Raw genomic sequence first — 23,862 nt, 5'->3', positions numbered from 1 at the left:
GATGGCTAAACAAACAAAAGAGAGGCTTGCGTGAGCTGGCCTAGAAGCTGTATCAGCTTCAATCAGACATGCGCGTGACGGCAGTAAAAACCTAAAATAAACAGCAATTAAACCTCCATTCAGACCAAGAAAGAGAATGCTCATGCTCGTCAGCACGAAGCATTAGCAGCTTCTGTGAAGACCATAAATCTTACATAAAAGAGAGACCCTTGTGCACCAGGTCTGAAGCAAAGCTTCCATTCAGACCGGTGCGCACTGGATAAAAGCAAAGAAAACAGTACATGCTTAAACATAATGCCCAGAGGCAAACCAGCACGAGTGTTACAAAGTAAAATAAACAGTACTTGGGAACACCATGCAAAGCCAGATACATGCCTTATAATATAAAGGACCAATATACATTAAATGTAACACCAAAATGCTACATAATTAATTATTTATTAATTATTGTTTGTTATTTCTACTGACAACATGCAAGACACAAACTGAAAGGAGGGACTTAGCTCTGGTGTCAGCAGCAAAGAAAGAGGAATTGGGTTTAGAGTAATGGAGTTATATAAGGAAGGGTCCCTGCTCATTGGTCTCCTGCAGGGCATGACCTGTCCTCCATGATGGATTGGGGACCTCCCTTACATTGGCCCTCATTACGACCCTGGCGGAAAGTGACTGACCGGACCGCCACAGCGTAAATAGCGTTTCCGCCATTGCACGAAGGAGCAAAGTGCGGCCCATTCCGACCCATCGGGCACGAGCACCACGGCATGGCGGAAGTGCAAAGTCCGCGATGGCGGAAATGACCCCAAAACGGCCCACACCGCCGCCGTACGGCGCCCTAGGTGCAATACCGCCACCCATCACAGCGGACACCGCAGTGTGCGCCTACCGGAAAGTACGGTGACCGGAAATATACGGAAACGGAAGTTAAAACATGGGCCCGGAACGGGAAACATCCCGCCGTACACCTATAAAACCACTAAAACCACACAACCACTAAAAACACTACCCTGAGACACACCTCAACCCGTCATCCACCCTAGCGAAACCAAGAAAAATGGGAAAAGTAGCGAAGAAAGCGTGCGACCGCAAGCGGCAGGTCCACTTCTCCCGTGAGGAACTCACCGTGCTAACAGAGACCCTCCAGGAGAATGCTGCCGTCGTCTTCTCCACGCAAATGACCAGGACGGCACTTGCAAACAAGAAGGCCATATGGGCTCTGGTGGCACAGCGGGTAAGTGCGGTGGGGACCGCACCCCGCACCCCACAGCAATGCCGAAAGCGATGGGACGACCTGCGGATACGCGTCCGCAGCATACTCTCTGCCAACCGCAACATTGCCACAGCCACCGGGGGAGGTCCTGAATCACCCATCAAGTTGACCCCCTGGGAAGAAATCTGTGCCTCCACCATCGGAATGGAGAGCATAGAGGGAGTCGGAGGGATGGAGAAAGGAGTGCAGACATCCGAAGATTCAGGTAGGTGGGCCAGATAAAACAATGCCAAATCCACAAAGTCCAACCATGTGAAGTACCATGTGTCCACATAGTGCAACAGAAACACATGTCCAGGAGAACGTCCACACACATCGGCCTGATAGCGCACGTTAAAACCCACAATAAATACATAAATAATTAAAAACCCCTAAAACACGCACTACACGTGCAGCAGGCACACCCTAACTGCAGGCTGCCAAACAACTGCACCCTCACTCCACACACAAATGAAAGCACCTCCAAGGCCCCGACCCAAATCACCCTCAGGTACCACCCCAATGCATGTGATACAGTGCCATTCCAATTCCCACAGACCCATCAATAACCCTCGCCCTCCTTTACTCCACCACAGGGTCCGATCCAAACGACGAGCTTCAGGACACCCCTACCAGCACACCTGCAAAGAGGGCCAAGACCAACGGCCAAAGACCCTCCACCTCAGCTGCACGCATCAAGACACGGCAGCAGCACAAATCAGGTGGCAGCACAGAGGAGGGAACATCAACAGGCACCCCAGCAGCCAGCATGCCCACACCACCACCACCACAGGTCCCCCCAACGGATGCCACAGAAGGCACTGCCTCTGGTGGCAGCAGCACCATAGGTGACACCCCATTGATGGCAGCATGCTCCGACACAGAAGACGGGGATGTCGAAGACAGATCCATCCATGACCTGTCCCAATCCCCCTGTCTGTCCCATCCCGTACAACATGAGGATACCACGCAGGGGCACCCACAAGACGACGACTGGCCATCCCCCACAAGCCCTGTGGCAAGGCAACATGAGGTCAACAGCCCCTCTGTGACACCCCCGCAAATGGCCATGGCCCAGCAGAGGCAACAGTCCCTCGACCAGTTAATCGTGCAACAGCAGCAACTGGCCACGCTCCTCAAGGACCATGCCGATGAATGTGGGGGCACTAAGGCAGACATAGAAACATCAACTGAGACACTTAGGGCAGAAATGGAGAGAGGTACAGAGACACTAAGGGCACAAATGGAGAGTAGCACCGAGAGCCTGAGAGCCCAAATGGAGAGAAGCACCGAGAGCCTGAGGGGGGAACTGCATGCGACGTCCAAGGACGTATGTGCCGAACTTGCCGCAGTGCGCCGTGTGCTCACTGAGCTCTCGCAAACCCTTAGGGACATGCATGGACGTGAGCAGGCAGAGACATCATCCGTTGCAAGTTCCGTCCAGGGCAGCCCCCAACGTAGATCTGGGAGGAACCTGCGCTCCACAGGCAGGGGTGCCCCTGATACCCGCAGAGGGGGCTTGCAATAGCGACTGCCCACTGACAACGAGCATCTGTGGACACTGGTGTTCGGGGGGGAGGTAGGAGGGTGGAGGGGGTGTGTTGGGCTCACTTGGGTGGCGGGTCGATAGGGTGTACAACATGATATCACATATGCCATAAACAGTGCACGATCAACCAATGAGATGTGTGGACATTGATCTTTGTGTACTAGGCCATCATAGGCGTACAGTCCATATTGTGCATGTCCCAGACACACACAGTGCCACGAGTCCCGTGTCCATGTATCAGCCACCAGGCGTGAGTGCTAGAAGCATACATCAATGAGATGCTGACGAATGTCACGGCCCTCCGGTGCCTCGCAGACTCCTTGAGGTGCTGCCACATCCCCGCCCTCATCATGACCATCATCAGGTGCTTGCAGTTCTGCGTCAGGGGGCATGGGCACATTTCTACGTACGCACATGTTGTGGAGCATGACACATGCCATCACCATCTTTGCAACCTTCTCATGGCGGTACAGGAGTGCCCCGCCAGACCTGCTGAGGCAGCGGAAACGACCCTTCAGTAGGCCGAATGCCTGTTCAATGACTACACGGGTACGTGAGTGGGCATGGTTGTAGTCCTCCTCATGCTGGTCACGTGGGTTCCGGACTGGTGTGAGGAGCCATCTCTTCAGTGGATATCCAGCATCACCTGTATGTGGACGAGAAACGTATGATGTGGAATGCCATAGCTACGTACGCACACCCCCCCCCTTCCTGCCAGGTCATTGCCGAATCACATACCCCACATTATCATGCATGTAATGAGACTCACCGAGTAGCCAGGATCTGTTCCCTGCGTGTCGCTCCATGTAGCAAGGTATTGTAGAGTTCCTCAAGACCATAGAATCATGGGTTGATCCAGGGAATCTGGCACAACAATGTGTAATGATCCTGTTGGAGTCACACACCATTTGTACATTCAGAGAATGAAATTGTTTTCGGTTGCGGTACTGGGCCTCCATGGCATGTGGGACGACCAATTCCACATGGGTGCAGTCGATGGCACCAATGCAACCCGGTATGCCGGCAAGTGCATGGAATCCCACTTTTGTGTTGGTAATTTCCTGCTCCGAGCGTGGTAGGGAGATGTAGTCGTCTGCGTGCTGCAGGAGGGCATCGAGCACTTGCAATAGTGTCCGTGAGAACAGTGGCTGAGAAATGCCATGCAACTGTCCGACTGTGTGCTGGTAGGTGCCTGTGGCCAGGAAGTGGAGTACAGACACCACCTTCAGTAGGGGTGGGATGGCGGTTGGGCTATCTATCATGCTGACAAGGTCAGCCTGTGTCATGTCCACAATGGCGGTTATGGTGTCCCGGTCCAGACGGTAGAGGGTGTGGATCTGCTCATCAGTGAGGTTGAACGGATGTGCTCGGAGGCGTGGGATTGCGGGCTGCCTGCGTGGTGGTAGTGGCTGTGCTGGCAGCCCTTGCTGGCCCTGCCTTGCCCTCCTCCTCCTCCTGTGTCTCCTCCGTGCGGCCGGTTGTAGTTGGTGTTCGTCTTCTTCCTGGAGTTGGAGTACTTGCAGTGCTATCAGGTCCCCCAGGGCCAACATCGCGAGTCCTGCCGGTAGCATTTCGGTGTGGTTGTGGGAGGAGACTGGCTGTGCAATTTATGTGTTCTCAGGCTGTATGGCCTCCACCTGTGGTGATTCATTCCACCTGTGCAAACTGCTCTCCCCTTTGGCCGAGCACGTCCCGCACACAACGCTGCAATTCGGGGAATGGCATCTTGCTATTGCAATCATGTATTTGTACCCAATGGCCGTGTAACATTGGTTGATATGTTCATTCTGCTATGGTCCCATTGTTTCACATACTATCTGTGCAGTCGCGAACAGACTTGTGAACGGTCAGTGGTACGTAGTACTCGAGTAACGGTGGGCCCTCATGCATCACTGTACCGAGTTGCAACGACGGGCGGGGCGTCCCATTTGTGGGTGAAGGCAGTTGCCATTTTCACACACAGCCGCACTAGATGGATTAATTAGTGATTTCAAACGGCCACAGATGCTTCTTCGACGTGATGTTGCAAATGAGGAATTCGAAGGGCGGCGCTTTCGGTTTTCAGCTAGCGGCGAGGAAATGCCCACAGGTCTGACTGCAAATATAACGTACTATTGTTCAATGTCCTTGGGACAGGGGCCATGGCGAGGATGCAATGATTGATATGAATGGTTTGGGATGCGCAATAGCGACGTGGGCGATGAGGCCGGACGTTCCCAAATACATGTTACTTCACAACACTGGCATTACGGGCTGGGGCACTGTGGATTTTGCAGGCTGCATAACGCACAGACTCAATGGATATTTCTAATGTTATGTGAGTAAATATTCTGGCGTTTTAATCCCGGGATGAGGGAATGATGAATGGATGCATGGGCAGGTGATTTGATACAGAGTTTGCCATGTACAGGGCTTCTTGGAATCTATACGCCTCCCCTACGCTATGTGATGCAGGGCTGCCATAGTGGGACCATCGTCTATCTGGCCTTGTTGAGCCCTCCCTGTCTCGACGCGCCCTCAGACACTTGTGTCCATGCACGTTACCAATCCCATCTGATGGATTCTGTTTTGACAGACGCATGCACAGGTACACTCGTTTGTGATGGTGTTTACACCTCGATATAGATAGTTATGAGTCGCAAGTGGTTTTTGGGTGGTGATGAACCTTTGGAGTGGGCTAGCATGCATATGGCTGTGGATTTAGTGTGATCATTGAAGTGAGTTGTTCGAATGTAGTTCTGATGGCCATTCTGTTCTTTTTCTTTTCTTTTGGTTGACAGGTATCTCCTCCCCTTTTGCCACTGCCATCTGTATGCCACTCCTGCAGATGGGTTTTACTCCCGACACCTGCTGCTTCGTGTTAATCAGTGGAGCAGCATTACGATCTTATGGGACGATCGCCAATGGGCCACATGCCCTTACGCAGTACTGGTGGCTCGGAGCAACATTTCGGCCTTTCAGCTGGACTAGTGCCTCCCCATTGGGACGGCCCTGCGGTTCTGTGCGCTTCCATGTTGCCTTTTCGTACGTGAATGTGGCTCTGTGTACCATGATGGAACAGGGCGTCACACAAGTAGTGGCTGGTCATTTCTTGCGGATGCAGCCCACAATGGTGAAATGTGTTTTGGAGTTCATGGCCTGATGGCTGTATGGGCTTGGTGATTTTGTTGTGCATTAAATTTCTATTCTGATTTGGCCCGTGTAGCGTTCTTCTTTGCAAGTGATGTGGCATATTCCTATTTGGGGAGCGATGTATTGTGAGGAGATCTGCATTGGGTTCCAGCTTCGGAGTTTAGTTGCGTGGTACTGTACTGGACGCGTTTGCCTACGAAGCCCGTGAGGTCAGGGATGGGGGCTGCCAATATGACTGTTTGAATGTTGTCATGCTCAGGGGCGGGGGATTGGGTTTTGTGTAACAGATGCCGGTCAGCCAGGTGGACTGGTGGAATGATGTGATTTTCGGAATATTGCTGGTCACAGGTGCCTGTGTTTGCGTGCGTTTCTTGGTGGGGGACTGTGGTCATGTCCATTGGGATGGCTTCTGTATTCGTGCCATCTGTGCCCTGCAGCTCCCATTGGCCCCTCTTGTGTTTCATTTGTTCGTTGGCATGCATGGGTGACTTGTGCATTTCAATGGTTGCATTGTGACTTCATTGCACCTACGGGGAGTTGTACTTTGTGGGCAGGGAGCGGTGTACAGGCACTCAGTGGGGCCGTTTACGGTTGATTCGCGATGCCGTACTTCTCACCATGGCGGAATGGTTCATTCCGCCATGCTTGATGGCGTTAGGTACATGTCCGCTAGGGTCGGAATTAGCGTACCCTTGCGCCATGGTGGTGTTTACGGTTTGGCATGGCGCGCGCGCGCGTGCTTGGTGCAGTTAGCGTTGGCGTTCACTACGGTGTCGCTAATGGCTTCGTACTTTGCGGTGACGGGTCATAGTCGCACCGAGCGCTATTCGATGGCGGTATTGCATTTCCGCCATCGTTTTCCGAATTCCGCCAGGGTCGTAATGAGGGCCATTGACATTGAACTCTATATAGTTCTGTTCTTTACAGCTTTTTTGTTTGTAAATGTTTTTTTTTTCTTTGTTGCTGTGGTTTCAGAGTAAAGATTGTAAATGCATAATATGAGCCTCCTGTCTTGTCATAGAATTGGGTGCTCTGTCCCCCTTTCTCAAAATTCTTTTTCAATTGGAAAATGCAGTGGCCCTGGTTTTTTATAGTAGGTCCTCATAGCTGGCAGGCAGGAATGCACAATCTCACACAGACAAAATGCTGTATTTTACGAATTAAGATAGTAGCAGTGTGTAATAAATTAATTAAAAAATGTATTTATTCTACTGGTAACACTTAAACCTCCTTCTCCTCCAACCTATACTGAAGTGTAGCGCCTTGACATCCACTTTCAAGAGTTAGTCCTACATTTATGATTTATGTTAGTTGCCCTGTCCCTCTTTTTTACTTTTTTAATCTGGTCACCCCAACGCTTGGGCCCACTCGCGAAACTTGCATGCTTGTGCTATTTAGTGGAAAAAGCGTATGACCCTCAAGTTCACAGATTCACCAGCCTGCACTTTTCACAACCTCATCATTCAGCGCCTCGGCTAGAGAACAGCCCCTGAGGGCGGCAGGCGGGCAGGAAGCAGTGTCCCAGCTGAACCCAGTCTGCCCAGCGGAATGTTTTGATGTTGCATCACGGCTCTTTTGACTGTTTAACGAGAGAGGCTCCAAGCAGTGAGGGTGGTGGGTGGGGGCGGGGTGCAGACTTCCCTCGCCCCCACGTTGACAGGCGTTGTAAATACCGTCCTCGAAGTTAGTGACAAGTTGGGCACATCAAAACAGCTTACTCAACAGAAGCAGGCAGGTGGTCAAATCAGTCCCTGGATTTGAGTGAGTGGCCTAAATTGTCGCTCTATTTCATTTTTAGCAAGATGCCTCACCGAAAAGGATACATTTAGCAACACATTTAGCCATAAAAGCAAAATAAGTTTTGTCACGAATCTCCCAGAAGGGATACATATACTGGAAAACAAACTAATTATGGTCAAAGTTGTGATAATGTTTCCACGTGATTCGAAAACGTTACCCTCAAAGGAGTCCCACAAAACATAGCGCGTACTGACAAATGTTAACAAGTGCATCAGTCTAGAGTTTCACCAAACCATAAACTTATGTCAGTAAAATGTAACCACAATAATAAAAAAGAAATTAAATGTTGCTTAGCAGCGAGCAGGCGGGTAAGGGTGGAGCCCCCACAAGAATAGCGCTTCGGTTCACGTGCATTGCACTGCGCATTCGCCAGGCCCAGTGCAGGTGGCGTGCTGCCGCCGCTCAGTGACGGTGAGCAAAATATTGGAACTGCAGGCACTTGTAGCCGGAAGGCGGAGGGAGGGGTCCGGACTTCCCCGGGCCGCTCTGTTTTTCAACAGCATGATTTCCCCGAAATGACGAGCCGGCTCAGGCTTCCAATGGGTGCGCGCGCGGGCCGCTGATTGGTCGGCTGCAGCTCGGGAACTCCGCTTCTGGAGGTTAAATACAGGGCCGCGAGGCAGCGGGCGTGCAGACTTTGCAGAGCGGCGCGCGCACATAAAGGACGAGCTCCCGCAGACAGTGACAGCTCTTTCAATCAGCAGGATTTGCGAAAGCTTACAGGTGGGCACTGCATAGCGATGCAGGGACGACACCCGTGCCAGAGGAAGGGCATCGTGTTTTCTCAGCTGGCGTGCATGGATGGAGAAATGCACAATGGGGATATGTGCGAGGCGCTTGCCGAACAAGTCTCGGGGGGTATCCGGACAACTGTGCACACAAGCGGAGGATTGTGCACAGATTGGTGGACAACGGGAAAACATGAGACGACGGATGGGCACAGGCGGACCGTGACGCTCAGCGGGGGACTGGTGCCCGCAGAGGGAATATTGTGCACACAGCCAGACAAGTGCAAACATTGTCTGAATGCTGCTAACAACAACCCCAAACCCCGTTCTAATTAGATTAAGGACATTACATTTCAAAACAAATATGGCTTGTGTGTCCAAAGCAGGCGTCTGTCGTATGACATTTTAAAATGAAATCGGGACCTGTTGGGGGTCAGAGAATGTGTACTTTTTAGTCGCAATTTAATACTTTTTGCGCAGTGGTGCCTCGTTTTGGGTATACGTTGTGCCCTCGGGCCAAAAGCATGGACTTGGTTGGACCTATATTAAAAGTTTTGGACTTATTTGCCATACAGCACAGGCACGCACCAACACACGTCTCGCCAAGCACACTGCAGGATAGGCAACACGCGCCATTTGCCAGAGTGTCCATCCGTGTAACCCAACATCCCCGAAAAGCATTGGCCTCGGCAGTGCAACACATGGCCGTTTTTCTTTCTGCTGTGTGTCTCAGCAGCCGAGGCGCGCACGGTGCTGTGCAAGCGCGCGCGCGTGTGCGGGGCAGCAGAGTTGCGCAGTCGTTTACATTTCCCGTGGACGCGACTACTGACAGTCTGAGGGGTTCCGTGCCGCTTCCTTGAACTTTTCTTAACCTCTTCGTGCATTCCTCGGCACGCAGATTTGCTGTGTTATTGTTTTGCATTCATATGGTAACCGGCGGCAGTTAATACAATTCACACTTAGTGCCAGGGTGGCCTGCTCGCCGAATCTGAAAATCCAGTCTGGGTTCCAGAATAGCCCACGCATTTGCAAATGCTCCCCGCAGAAATTCACTGCCGGCACGTTTGCCTCGTGCCGATGTTTACTTGGATATCTGGAAAACCCGACTGGATTTTATTAGTGGATGGATTGGAGCTCTTCAAGGCGTTGGATATTTTTGCTAATTTATTTCCCAGATATGTGCCAATAGCACTGTTCCTTCTCCTTTGATGATGCTTATGGTACATAACTTGTTAATCTTCGAACTCTCAGCCACTGCACTGCCCATGGTTTGTATGTGAAATGGAGCCGCGTCTCTTCGGCTAGAGCCTAGACCGTTTGCTAAATATCCGTCAGCAGTGTCCTCTGCTTGCACCCGAAACTGCCTTGTATTTCGTAGCGCTAGGCATTGCGGGCACTTTGCTCAGATTCCGATTGGCCCTGCTGCTGTGCGCCCATCGACAGGAAACCAGGAAATACATGTACGAATAAATAAAACGCGCGCTTGCGTGTAGTGGGTGTGTACGTGACACCCGGCCAATGCAAATTCTGCCTTCCAAGTAAAAGTGCTAGTAGGTTCGAGTTTACCTCGCGGGGGAGGGGGGTTTGGAGGGGGTGGTTGGCATCCAGCCGGCTACAGCAGTGAAGTGACTGGGCCACTTTCACCAAGGTTGTATAGCGCCCTCAGTCAAACTCACAAGCGCGTGACCGCGGGAGCGTTGCTGAGCAGACGAGTTTATTTTATTTATTTACATTTATAGAGCGCACTGCAGCCCATAGACATCGAGGCGCTATTACATGAAGGCGTAAGCAGCAAGATTGTGTAAACATAGGAAACAAAAGGTACTTAGTTACAGAGAGAGGAGCGGAACATAGTTACAAATGACGTTCGTAAGCCTGTAGATATAAAGGCAGGAAGGTTCAGACAAACAGCCTGGTTTTTAAGGCTTTTCGGAAGGCTAGGTGAGAGTCAATCCCCCTGAGGAGTTGGCACAAATTGCGAGACAGGCAGCGTGCCGAGAAAATATGCATGCGCCTTTTTTCCACACGACTCATGGCATTGTTTTTTGCACGGTTCACAGTGACTTCGCACTGCCAACACAGACCCTGATTTATGGAACTCTGCAAAGTGCATTTTTGCAGTACACAATGTACTTTGCTGCAAAAATACACTTTGCACAGATTCATGAATCAGGGTTTGTGTCGGCAGTGCAAAGTCACTTTGAACCTTGCAAAAAAGTCCCATCAATCGAGCCCTTGTTTTTTCCACTCCCTCTTTGTATTGACTGATAGCATGTTACAGTTGAGTGCACATGATATAAGTTAATAAATAACTCGTTGTAGTATATTGTAAGTACCAGCTTCCCCGAGTTTAGCAACTTTGTTTCCTCGACCGGCAGTTCTCCAGGGCTGATTTTTATCAGCCTCAAACGGGGCAGGATGTTGGCCTCGAATCTGCTGGCATCCGGTCCCCATCTGCTTTCTCTCGCGCAAACAGCAGGTGCGTTTTGCACGCCGAGCTCTTTCGCCAGGTTAATGGTATTTGATGATTGCACGTCTTGTTATTGTTGTCTAGTTTTTATGTAGATGTCGCTCTTTTTTTGTAACCGCACGTTGTTGGTTTTTTTGTACAGGTAGCATCATGCCTGCTTCAAGAATGCGCATGCGGCCTTGGCTGGAAAAGCAGATTAATTCGAATGAGATCCCGGGTCTGCAGTGGGTGGATAAGGTGAGTGCACTGCTGTGTATAAACTATGGATGCAGAATACCTTATGGCCAAAGACAGCGTGCACATGAATTGAGTTTTGCTCAATTTTTGCACATGGCCCTGCCTCACAGAGCGCTTCTGCTAGATGCAATGTAGGAGGGCCTGATTTACAAAAAATGTTTTAACATGGAAAAGTCTCGTTGAATTTAAATCAGACCCTCATAGTCTCTTCAATCGCACATGTTTGCTCAATCTGCAAACCCCCGCTACCACTGCAGCACACCCTTCCACTTCTGCTGTGTTGTCAACACCTGTCGCCTAAGATTGCGAATTGTGAAACACAGTTAAGGAGAGTGAGGTCACTTTTCGCTTCAGTCCTACACAGGTGATAATGTCTTGTCAATTAAAATGTGGTTCATGCTTAAGACTCCCAATGGGTAAATATTTATAAGCAACAACATTGTCCCATTCTTACCTTAAAGATTTGGTCCCTCAGGTAGTCGGCGACTGTTATCACCACCCCTGCCCTCAGGTTGAGTTGGATTGGTTGGCAGAGCCTTCTCAGTGCAGTTTGTATTGCTTTGGAATTTGCTCCCACTGGACACAACGCCATTGCTTGAAATGCAAAAGTCCAGGAACATCCAACCAGCATGCACTTCCACATTTAGGGCACCTCCCGCGCCTCATCAGCAGCCATCTATCATTCAGGCGTAGACTGAAAGCTTCACTTTTCTTGCATAGTAGCCAGCGCCAAGAGGCCATCTTGGTAGAGACGGGGCACTTTATATGTGTACGGCAGACCTCCAGACACAGGAAAAACAATACTCTTGCAAGGAAAACACATTTATTTTGTATACAAAAAGGAAAAAAGTGGCAGAGGATGCCGTAAAACCCAACTGCCACACGGCTCTCTGGGTTAGTTCAAAGGGTGCAGGTTGTTATAAAGAGAATCATGGACACTCGTGGTGTACACACTGCAGTGTTAATCCCTCACCCTCATTGGCTACCACCTATATACATACTACCATAAAACGTTTTTTGCATAAACCCGCCCAGAGGGACAATGGACAGACAATAGTTTAGTTGTTGTGTGGCCTGTTCTATGTTTGTATGTCTGCGCCCATCAGCCTTCGGGTACCAGGTGCGCATTACAAATGACTTAACATAACATACCAGCCCCCTATGGTCCCTTGACCAATTAGCCACATCTAATCTACCCCTGCCCTCTAACACGTTGTCCTTACAGTCCCCATGGGCCTAGTCACATGGCGAGCACCTGGTCGTTAACATGTTCATTTAACATGAGTTATTCCTATTTAGATATTCATAGAGTGCATATTTATAGAGGTTTGGGGCAGTCACATGACGGTTACATAATTGATAATGGAATGTATCCAAATGAAGAACGTTTGTATTTTCACACTGCTTGTAACATTTCCTGACAAGCTCTCTGGTCCCGCTTTTTGTGGCCTTTATGCACCTTTAAATGACTTTTGAGCAACATTCCACTGACTGGGGTATTGTCATTGCAACAGGAGGAGCAGATCTTCCAGATCCCCTGGAAGCACGCGGCCCGGCACGGGTGGGAGATGGCGAAAGACGCTTGCCTTTTCGAGAAATGGGCCATTCACACAGGTAGGAATTTGCTTCTAAAGAGCGCTCTGTACGTGAAGCTGGCGCGCGCTGAAAGAAGGGGACACGCGGGCCCTTAAACTATCCATTCATGCTTCATGCTAAACCCCAAGACGACTGCTAGGTGTAAAGGCAGGAAACAGGTAGACGAGGGACATCGTTTCCTAATGGTAACTGGCACTGGCGCTGCAGAGGAGCTGTGCCTGGCATCTCGGCTCTGGGCTGCCCTGCCCGGTGGCATCCTGCTGATTATGCAGGTGCGCCACGGAGAGCAAAGCCCGGGTGGGCAACAGCCGCAGAGAACAAGCCACTGTTACTTTTGTTCATTCTTGGCTGAGGGTGTTTACCTTTGGGGACATGAGTACACGTTTGCCAGTATTTCCCCTGTAAATACCACCAAACAGTTATACCGTACAGCATGTAATAGGCTGAGTAGTGTGGGTTCCCCCCCAGCTCTTGGCCCTGTTGTGTTGTGCCCTGACCCAGAAATGATGAAGCGTGCAAGCTCTGTTTGCGTGGAAAAATTAGTGGCCGTAGGCCTTTTTATTTACATACAATAATGGCACTGTACACTGGTTATGACAACTGTACAGTAGCTAAACACTTTTTGGGCCCTCGTGTCCAGGGGTTGGGATGCCCCCCTTCCTTTAGCCTCCCTTTCGTTGTCCTGTGGCATCCTTTCCTGGACACGTGCCGCCGCCTACGACTTTTTCTTCTACCGTGTACCGTGAAAAAGTACTCAGCGTTCCTGCTCCGGCTTCCTCTTTTCTTTCTTGCAGGGCGGGTTGGGTGGAAAAACGAATCCTTTACCGCCTTATCCAGGCCCTGGGAGCTTACCCGAGTGAGGTGAGCTCCTAACCTGGTTGTGCCTTGGTCCTGCTTCTCTGGGATATTTGTACCCCTTCCACCTTTGTTGTGCTGATTACTGGCCGTTGGTGCTCCTTCCTGTTGGCCGTTGGTGCTCCTTCCTGTCCTCCCCACCCCCCTTTGTTACTTCTCTCACCTAGCCTCTATCTTTTTGTGTGTCTCTTTGCGCACCGCGGGTGGGGGCGCCGCCTGGCTGCCCCTCCCTTTTTCTTTCCTGCTTGTTGTGCTCCCCCACCCTGCGCCTAACCCCCCAGGCCCTCCATCGTGCCGCACTTCGTGCAGCACGGGGCCTGGGGCATAAGTGTAAGGGTCCTCGTGGTTTCGAGTCATGCACGCCCTGAAGTGATTCCCCATGTTCGAGTTCCCTAGGACTTCATGGGTATTTTGTATTACCACGTGTGGTCATGACAGAATGTGGTAATACGTTCATATGTAGGTAGTTACCTTCACACAATCAGGTGTTCTAGAAGAGGGCCAGTACTGGAAGTCGCGCGCAGTTGCATGGAGTGCTAAACAGCTGCTATTCCTGAACACTGGACGCTTCCCCACTGCGGCCCTAAGCGTTATCGTGTGCTGAGGTGATGGCATGCCGCAGCCTGTGTCCCTTGTTGGCTGAGCCTGGCTCATTGCAGGCTGCTACCTATTATCAGGCGGTTAAGGGGCTGGCGGAAAGCCCCGCCTGGAGCAGCTGATAAAGTAATACTACAGGTGGAGGTTGGGGAGACCACTACAGTGCGCTGACCAGAATCCCACTCCTTCAGAAAGTGCTGGTCACTTAGCCCAGTGCCATGTTACTCTGCGCACAGGCCATTTATTCTAAATAGTATTGTATTATGAATGCCACACGCCATATGCTGCGACACTATGAATGCACGCAGCCTCGCTCCCTTACCGTGCATCACCAAAGTCCAACACACGGGCTGTTTCGTTGGCAGCTAAATCTGGTTTGCAGTGTATCACGCATGTGTTTTTCTTTCGTATTTGCAGGAAGGTACAAGTCGGGGGAGAAGGCACCAGACCCGAAAACATGGAAAGCCAACTTCCGCTGCGCCATGAATTCGCTGCCGGATGTCCAAGAAGTGAAGGGCAGGAGCATAAACAAGGGCTCGAGCGCCGTCCGGGTCTACAAGATGCTGCCGCCATCAGTCAAGGTGGAGCGAAAAGGTACCCGCAGATTTGTGAAGTCACCGCCCGACGTGTGTATCTGTGTGTGCACATAGCGCCCGGGGCCTTTCTGCGGCAGCTTCTAAGCAGTCCCGTATTTCAGCTGGGAAAGGGAGGCACACTCACATTTCTGATCCAGGCGAAACTCCTGTCCAGGGTTATACAGGCAGACAAGTATCGGCCTTTCTTGAAGATATAGGGCTGCACCGCTGCTGTGATAGCCGCTCAGACATCACCCCCCACTGGCCGAGGGGCCGCCTTGAACAGGGGCACTTGAAGGATTCGTGTGCCTCCCCAACCGACAGACGCCATGCCAAGATATGTAGCGGCGTGGTGACTCCACCGGCAACAACACGATTAGGTTCTTGTTTGGCCCAGTTGTCTGGCAGGCATGTCTTATTGGACCGAACCATGAGCCCTCCCTGGGGTGGGCTTCTTGCCCTCTATGCAACCCCCAGTCACCCCCTCATTGCCCACCAACCCTCTAGAGTCTCTCAGCACAGCTCTTCTGCATGCACTCATTCCATGGGAGGTGGCTGCTTGTGAGATGTTTGCTGCGTATAGTTGTGTTGCTTACTATTTGCCTCTCTGGCTTTGTGGCTTCAATCAAAATGTCTTTTTCTTTTTCCAGAGCGAAGGTCCAAGTCATCGAGAGACTCCAAGAAAAATTCGATGAAAATGGTACGATTCTCAACTTTCCATTCTGTGCAACACTACATTCTGGTTTCCTTGTATATGTTGTATTTATTGCCAGCTTACATCGTACCCATTCCAAAGGGCCTTCATGCTTTCCTGGCTGCTCGTGTCCTGCTCTGGGGGCGTGTGTTGACTGCGGACCAATCCTGCTTTACCTGGCCCCTGCATTCCTATTGGCTGCGCTCTCTCTCTCTCTCTCTCTCTCTCTCTCTCTCTCTCTCTCTCTCTCTTTGCCTTGTTACTTGGTGGCGCGTATGTATTTCGGTGGTCTGATTCCTCATTGCCTGCGTGCTGCATTTTGCAGGATTTCGAGGACTCCAGCCCAGAACCTAGATTGGGCACAACGGGAAGCGACAGCCCGGACGACCACAACTGCTACACAGACCATAGCTATTCCGGGCCGGAGGTCCACAACACACCCCTTGCCTCAGGTGAGTTTACCACACCCGAAACGCCACCAACATGCATGTCATGTTATTGGAATGTATGCCCCTCCCCGATGACATTTGCATGGTCTCTAGGCACTCTGTCAGATGGTTAAGGGGGTGTGGTTTAGGTTAGCCGGGGGTTTCTCTGAAAATGAGTTTTTTCCACAAAGGGCGTGATTTACAAACATTTTTTCAATGGGACTTTCTCATGTTAAAACATTTTAGTAAATCAGGCCCATATAGTTCTATATTATCAGATTTTGGGGAACCGTTGCAGTTTTTTTTAAATGGCAAATTAAAAAAAAACTTCACCTAATTCAATTTTTTTGTTGCCGGAATCTATACAATTTCCCATTGCTGATTTTTAAAAAAGCTGCAAAACGAATCCTTCCTGGAACCATAAGCTTTCTTGTCCTAGAAAATCGAGAACAAATAATTTCCTTTTGCCCGCGGCTACCATGGTCCGAGTGGTCCTCTGCACGAAGCCTGTTCCATGCAATGCGATAACTATAGCAACGCTGCAGCTCTGCTGGGCCCAGCCAGCTCCTGGGATGGCCCATATGCAGGGAGGAAACTTCCCCTGCCAACCCATTCAATCACTTTACAGCAGTAATGGCGGTTCATATTGGGCTCGCCAAAGGTATGAGACGCGGGTGTGTCCTTGCCCCGCTCCTGTTTTGTATTTTCATTGAAGACGTTATTTCAGTTTTGCTCTCTGAAGGTCGAGATATCCCATAACTGGTCCCAGAAAAATACACTGCTCTTTTTTTTTCACGAGGAAATGTGCAGAGTTAAAGTTGCTCCTAAATATTGATGAAGCAAAATCCATGGTCTTGAAGCCCAAGTTCGCAAAGCAACAGGCCTTCGACATTAGGGGAGCAAGTTGCAGACCACTTAGGAACTCGCTTCCATGGGAATGGGTTCTGGTTGGTACAATTGGACGAAGCTTCTGTCACCTTAGAAAAATATAGTGGAGCTGCCCGGGCTTTTTTCATCGGGCATTGAAGGGGAGCGATAAACCCGGCTAGCGATTTGTGCACAAAACAAGCTGTTACCTCCGCCCTTTAGGGGGCACAACTCTGGGAATATGACAACTCTGCAAGTTTAGCAAAAATGGAAAACAAATTCCTAAAGTGTCTTCTTGTGCTCTTCCAGGGGACGCCCAATGCGTTAATTTACACGGAGGTTGACTTGTGTCCCATAGGAGACAGGGCCATTATGAAGCCAGTGTTGTTCTGGCTGAGGTTATGGCACGCCCCTGTTCTTGTCGAATATCGATGCTATGCTTGAGTTGCTGAGCCTGGAAGGGGGAAAGAGCTTGCCATGGGTCCCACACATATAGAAAACTATTTTTGATCTGGGTAAGCGTAATCTATGGCAGCACCCAGAGCTAATCGCAAAAGCCGCGTTTTCTCGAGTAAATAAACTGCTTCTAGTGAATACTAGAAAAAACATGGAATAAATTTACCACAGCCTGAAATTGGGCCCAAGTTACTTAAGGAGCAAACAGGAATTTGGGTTTGCATGTTCTCTCGATTCTTTCTCGTTGTTTTTACCTTATTTATGTATTTACTTTGACACGTGTAAAGCGCACCAAACACTGAGGCATCTGGGCGCTTAATTTTAGGATGGGCACCTTTAGGTTGGCCTCCTTTACAAAATGTTGGGGTACTACCGGCACAGGTATTTGCCCTTTTGTGGTAATAACAAGGGGACTATTTATTACCAGTGCCTTAAGTGGCAGGGGAAAATGAACTCTGGGGCTCATCAAGGGGGTGTAGCCTAATGGTGGGGGCTCACCTGCCGGCTCATTAGGCCACGCCCTCTTGACGAGCCCCCGCTTAATGGGCTACAGGCACTCCTGCCAGACAGCCCTTTGTGCAGAGATCTCTGCATTTATTATCTAAAGAGATGCCTGGCAGGGGACAGCGGCACACATGTGGTAGCGCTGCCCCGCACCAGGCATCCCTTTAGCTAAGAGATGCAGAGATCCCCCTCTGGCCCAAGAACTTCAGGGGCATGACCTGTGTTAATCCTGCGGTTCACAGCATGGAGTGAATTCCTTCTGTTAACAAACCCCTTGTTTTCTGTGTTTGTCTCTCTAACCTAACGTGTCAGCACACCCACCATCCTCCCTGTGCTCTTTTGAAGCCCACCCTGCTTAGTTTGTGCTTAGACCCTGCACTCTCTGAAGCATGAAGCTCAATGCCACGAGGCGTTACTGGCGGTAGTTGGAGACATTCATCGTTATGTTATGTTACTTGGCTTTTATGTAGTGAGCTACTTCACTCACAGAATGGCAAATTGGTCGTTTGGGGGCCATTTTCGGATTGATAAGCAGTTCGGCTGTTGCTGGAAAGCTGTCTTTTTGACCCCTTTAGTTGGCCTTTTATGTGATGACAAACAGGAAAGCGGGGTTTGTGGTCTAGTGAGTCAATGGCAAAGCTGCCATATATATAGTGACCAGTACACAACAGTGTGAGTCACTCCCTGCCAAAGCTGCGTTGCAAACGCAGGTAATCTACCCTCAGCTTCTCCTTGTATTTCACTGGAGCAGAGTTGCAGAGCCTGGACCTGTTGCGTGATATTTTAGATATTATTTTACATTGGGGTGATTTTAAGAGTTCCTAATTGTGTATTTTCATTTGCAGTCGATCTCACACAGTGCCACACGACAGGCCTGGCAGGACTGGAAATCTCGTTAGCAGACAGCACAAACGACCTGTATCCGTTCCAGGTGTCGCCCTCGTCGTCGTGTACATCTGGTTAGTGTTTGAATTGTGCTTTTAAACAATGTTTAATGTTCTGGTGGTAAGATGGCTGAGTGGGCAACGGAAATGTTTGGGCGTAGACGTGCAGGATAACGGTGCACATTCTGGCAGACCTGACGCCCCCTTAGGGACTACCATTGATGTGGACAGCTAGCCTTCACATATAGGCCCTGATTCATGGAATTATTTTAGCGCTGTGCACTGTCGACAAACACCCTGATTAACAGAGCGGTACAAAGTGTATTTTTGCAGTGCACCAGTGCACTTTGCGCTGCAGAAATATAATTTCCACCGACTTTGCGCTACACAAATATACTTTGCACTGCTCTGTGAATCAGGGCGTTTGTTGCCAGTGCAAAGTCACTTTGCACCCGCTAAAAGTTCCATGAATCAGACCCAACGTGTGTTATTTTGCACTTTTTCACTAGTGCTAGTCACGGAAGCTGCAGTGGTCTACTACCTGAAATGACTGGCTTGGCACAGTAACACCACAAATTAGCCGTAGTGAAGAGAGTACCCCTTTTGCCGCAAGATGTATGAGGGGACCTGCTCCCATTTACACAGCTCATTAAAATGAGATTAATTGAAACTGGTGAGGGAGGTCGGTGATGGTGGGGGCGGGGTCGGTGAACCCTGGCATCACGCAGGAACTCCATGTAGGTGTAACTGAGAAGGACCAAGTCACTACGGACCAGTTTGCAGAGGGGTGGGCACAGTTCAAAGATTGCGGTCATAAACACGCACATCATATTTTGAAGTGAATGGGATCCGCTTCAAACCACAACTTTAATGCTCGTTTATTCGCGGGAGTAGGCCAGGTATATTAATTATTTGTTAACGCGACTCTTTCTAACTTGTCTTTTTGTTTCCTCCCCAAAAAAACAGCAACAGAGGACGATGAAGGCGTCGCTCTGGCAGATGACTTAATTAAGGTAAAACGTAGGCGTGTTTTTCAGAACAATGTGATCTATACACACATGTGGTTAAAGGGCAGTTGTTGGATACACAAGTTACTGCATTATATGTCGAGGGGAAGGGATGTCAAAAGCTTGTTCTGCTTTCCATTGAAGACTTAATAGAAAGGTAACAAGCTGCTTACGGGTTAGTTTAGAACCCAAAATGTAATATTTCTGATTCAGACCTATGGTGGTTGAGGATTTAGTTTGGAGGCAGGAAGAGGCCCATTAGCTGGGCGGGGCAGCTCACTGAGTTTAACACTTGCTCCTGAGCTCCGTGACCGACATGTAGGCAAATGCTGAACCCATGCAAGGGAGACTGGACCTTTCATCCTATTGAGGTCGATACGTGGGCATCGACACACAGCATAAAAGCAACACCTGTGGTGGCTATGCTGCAAGACCACTTTAGTCCAAGCAGAAGTGTTTTGTTGAATTCATGCTTTGTTTACTAAAGGTCACTTTATGACAGACCCCCTATTCTGCTTGAATTGTAATATGGGCTTGAAGGCAGCAGAGAGGCTCACCTTACTTTTAAATGTTTTCAGATCAATGAAGCACCAACATCGTGGCACCCTGCGGATGTAGATGGCAAAGGCTACCTCAGTAATGAAGCGGGCATCTTCTTCACGGAGCCCAGCACCAAGGATCTGGTGGCAGAGTTTGAGAAAATGGCAGGTACTGTTTGTGTTTCTTTGAGGCGTACACATAGCGCTGCAAAGCGCCAGATGCGACTGTACGCCAGAAATAAAGACTGCTATCGGTTGCAATGTGGGGTGTAGAATGCTGGACTAATGGGCCTGATTCACAAAGCATTTTTCAATGGGCAAATCCCATTGAAACACTTGTTTTAAAATTCAGTGTGATAATAGATAAAACATAACTGCACACTACAATTTATCTCACAAACATACTATACGTTACAACTAAAAGTTAAGAAAAAAATCTTGCAATTGAAGCACCTAAACAATTCATAGAAATTAAATTCATTCTGTAAACATACCATCTACGAATGATCTTTCATGAGTGCATAATTGCAATAGACAAAGGGGTACACCTGCCCGAATTAAAATAGACCCAGAAGTGGTCCGGATCTAACCCCAACGGGGTATAAGGGGTATACATCTGTGCAGATTTGGAGAAGGAGCCACTACCAAGAGTTAAAAAGTGGAACGACTGGGTTGAAAATTCTGCAAACAATTTTTCACAATTAAATACGTAACATATTGCTCCAATCCCATCGGCACGCTTTATTAAAAAATACCATTCTGCAGCATTGGGTCTGGCATGGATTCACATGCTCATGAATATTCCCTGTCGTCAGGCCAGGAATCCTCAGTAAAAGAGCCAGGAATCCTCAGTAAAAGAAAAAACAGTTTCACTTTCGTTTATAAACTGTCTTTCTCCTATAAACCAATCGCTGAGCTCTGGGTCATACTGCCCCCAGCCAATGACTGCCATTTCCTTAAGCCCCTCCTCTGGCTGCCATCTTCAGATTTTTACAGCACGTTAATTTATTATGTAATATTTGCCTAATAATCCTAACAAGAACTCCTTTGTATACACAGTTATAAAGCTGTACATTTCAGTAAGAGTACTCAATAAGGACAGTCCGAACTCTAATCTGATATGATGCACGCTTTGTAAATAAGGCCCAATGTTTAATGGTGGCAGAAATAAAGCCAAAAAGGAGCTGAGCAGCGTAGCTCTTCACGGTAGTCTTTAACAGCAATATGTTTCGAGGCAGACTATGGACTTTGGCCCAGTTTCAACATTTTATAAGCAGCAAACACATTGCAAAGTATTGTTCTGCATGGGTCCTTTAGCGCTGGGCTCGTTGAACCACAGAATGGTAGAAGCCAGTCCGTCTTTTAAAGTGACAAAGAAATATGGACAAAAATACCACTGAAATTCATTACAGATAAAACTTGTCTTCTGCATGTTCCTGATAGCACCCAGGCTCCCAGTCCTACATTTGACACAGCAATAGCACAGTGTGTGTGTGAGACTCTATTATATTGGGCAGTGTGAGACTTTTGAAAGCTAACAATAGCACACAAGACAAAAGGGAAATGGCCTCGTCAGCCAAATCCTGTCTATTTGCTTTGAGTCATTTTCCAGAACTTACTTGTGGTAGATACTTAGTGGCAAGCGTGTGTGTTCACCATGTGGCTTGCTGAAATTAACCCACACCTTCTTCTTTTGTAGGGGAAATAGAGTTCCGGCTTTCCACTGGTGACATGAGGACGTCCTTCGACTTCATCGCTTGCCTAGACCCCAGTTACGGGTCCTTCATGCCCACAATCTCTTGCTCATTCTAGGTCCAGTGGACCACAAACTTTGTTCTTACAGATGCCCGTTGTGGCACTGCAAAGGTTGGTCAGTGGTGGCTAAGGCCATCCGAACAACCTTTTACTTGCACTGAACGCTTGGGCGTGTGGACAATAAAACAGCATTTTTTAAAGGGACACCCACTACTATGGACCATGACTGGAACGCTGCTGAGCATCCATTCGGACTTTTAGGGTAACCGACATATGCTACTACGGCCTGTCAGCAGCACATGCCATGCCTCAATTATGCATGCCACACTTGGAAGGAAAAACATATTTTTTTCCAAGCGCACTTACTTGTACAGTTTTTCTCATCCAGACTTGGAATTTTCTGCTGCAGCATACAAGCACTTCAGGGAAGGAGTTATGGTCAGGAATTTTTTTTTTGTAACCTGCCTTTAGAGGAGCTGTTCAGCCTTCTTGTGTAGGGATCGCATGTACTATCCCTGTGTGCTATGACTACCTTGTGTCGTACAGAAGCCTTTGGACGGCCTTTGCATGGAATGGCATTCATTAGGCCCCTGCTCCCTTGAGCAGACTGCGTTTCATTTACAGCTGGCCACAAAGTTTGGGATATAGCCTTGGTGCACTAAAATGTGATATTCACATCCAAGTTATGTTTCTTTAACTACTTAAAAGCACTCTTATTTTGCCCCTATTGTGAAAACCTTGGAGATGTAAAGCAAGCGTTGTAGTAATTTGTGTATATAGTTTGTCTGTTATTTTATCTGTGTCCTAGACATTAGTTTTGATATAAAATTAAAATCAATTGTTACATATAACATGTAAATGTGTATCATTTAAATGTGTTTACTATGGCCAGAAGCCCATGGATGATGTTCAGGTTTTAAATCATGTCATGGCAGCCCCATTACACTGCCAGTCTGATGAGGCTCTGCAGTTTTGCATATGGCTAAGTGCAAACCTATCTGCGAAGCAAAGGAGTTCAGTACATAGATTGACATTTGGTGGTATCCCAGTCTCTCTGGCTTGGAAGCGTGTTGCCACCTTACAGAGGGGAAATGACCAGGGCATGGACAACTGTTCTGAAAGTATGGGCGAGAAAGAGAGAATTCGTGGAGCAGTCTGAGTTGGTACAGTACCCTTTGGGGCTTCTTAGCAATGTGTGTTTTGATTGAAAGGTCACAGTCGATGGTGAAGATGAGAGATTTTGCATTGGACAAGGGATGAGCCATGAACCCATTGAGCTTCTTTTGCACCCATCAATTCTCAATTTGGGGAAGGTTGAAGAGGGCTCATAAGAGAATGAATTCAGTCTTTGCTGGGTTGCCCTTCAACTTTGCTTTCATGCAGGGCCTAATTGTTAAAGTACATGGTCTGGACAGCAAGCAGAGTGACGTGTCTTGCCCAAGTGCTGCCAGCCTCACAAACACAATTTTAGGCCACATCAATTGTACATAATACACAACATTAAATCTCACCGTATTTTTTCTGGCGGTATTAGCCTACTTTTTCGAAAGACATTTGACCTTTTATTTTTGGCCGATTAAAAAAAAAAATCGTTTTCTTGGTCAAATTTCATTCAATATATATAGGGTTGGGGTAAGGGAATAGGGGGGTTGCCCCCCATCACGGACAAAAAAAGGACCAAAATAAATTCAGTCAAATGTGAAAAGGTCAAATATTTTCTATGAAGTAAACCTAAACATTTTCTGGCACTTCATTGAGCCTGCAAAATAAATGTTTAGACTCTATGAGCCTGATTTACAATGCATTTTTCAATCTTATTATCGCAAATGAAAAACACTTTTGTAAATCCGGTCCTATGTGCGGAAAATGCAACACTGACCCTGTTTCCTAATTAAGGGCCTGATTTACAAAAGCGTTTTTCAATGAGATTGCACCATTGTAAA

The 23,862-nt window shown here is 48.7% G+C and overlaps 1 protein-coding gene across 2 annotated transcripts; it reads left to right on the top strand.

Moving 5' to 3' along the window:
- Window positions 1-8,348: 8,348 nt before the first annotated feature.
- Window positions 8,349-22,770, top strand: IRF1 (interferon regulatory factor 1). Of its 2 annotated transcripts, none has more exons than XM_069652518.1 (10): window positions 8,349-8,450; window positions 11,068-11,162; window positions 12,677-12,776; window positions 14,628-14,804; window positions 15,436-15,485; window positions 15,805-15,931; window positions 18,580-18,693; window positions 19,585-19,631; window positions 20,204-20,333; window positions 21,864-22,770. In XM_069652518.1, the coding sequence occupies exons 2-10, from the start codon at window positions 11,076-11,078 to the stop codon at window positions 21,974-21,976; spliced, it is 945 nt and encodes a 314-aa protein (XP_069508619.1). In that variant the 5' UTR covers window positions 8,349-8,450; window positions 11,068-11,075; the 3' UTR covers window positions 21,977-22,770. The 2 variants fall into 2 exon arrangements, with proteins under 2 accessions (XP_069508619.1, XP_069508620.1); XM_069652519.1 differs by having other exon boundaries at window positions 20,204-20,329; window positions 21,864-21,999.
- Window positions 22,771-23,862: the final 1,092 nt, after the last annotated feature.

The sequence above is a fragment of the Ambystoma mexicanum genome, chromosome 3p (assembly GCF_040938575.1).
Source record: "Ambystoma mexicanum isolate Mex_15411 chromosome 3p, UKY_AmexF1_1, whole genome shotgun sequence".
Lineage (NCBI taxonomy): Eukaryota > Metazoa > Chordata > Amphibia > Caudata > Ambystomatidae > Ambystoma > Ambystoma mexicanum.
This window is presented reverse-complemented; position numbering and strand designations above follow the sequence as displayed.

What these genes read in the sequence shown, in the direction of transcription:
- IRF1 (XM_069652518.1), top strand. Translation starts at nt 11,076, where the DNA reads ATGCCTGCTTCAAGAATGCGCATGCGGCCTTGGCTGGAAAAGCAGATT. An exon ending in AGAAAAATTCGATGAAAATG is followed by an intron (nt 15,486 to 15,804) that starts GTACGATTCTCA and finishes TGCATTTTGCAG; the next exon opens with GATTTCGAGGACTCCAGCCC. An exon ending in CAACACACCCCTTGCCTCAG is followed by an intron (nt 15,932 to 18,579) that starts GTGAGTTTACCA and finishes TTTCATTTGCAG; the next exon opens with TCGATCTCACACAGTGCCAC.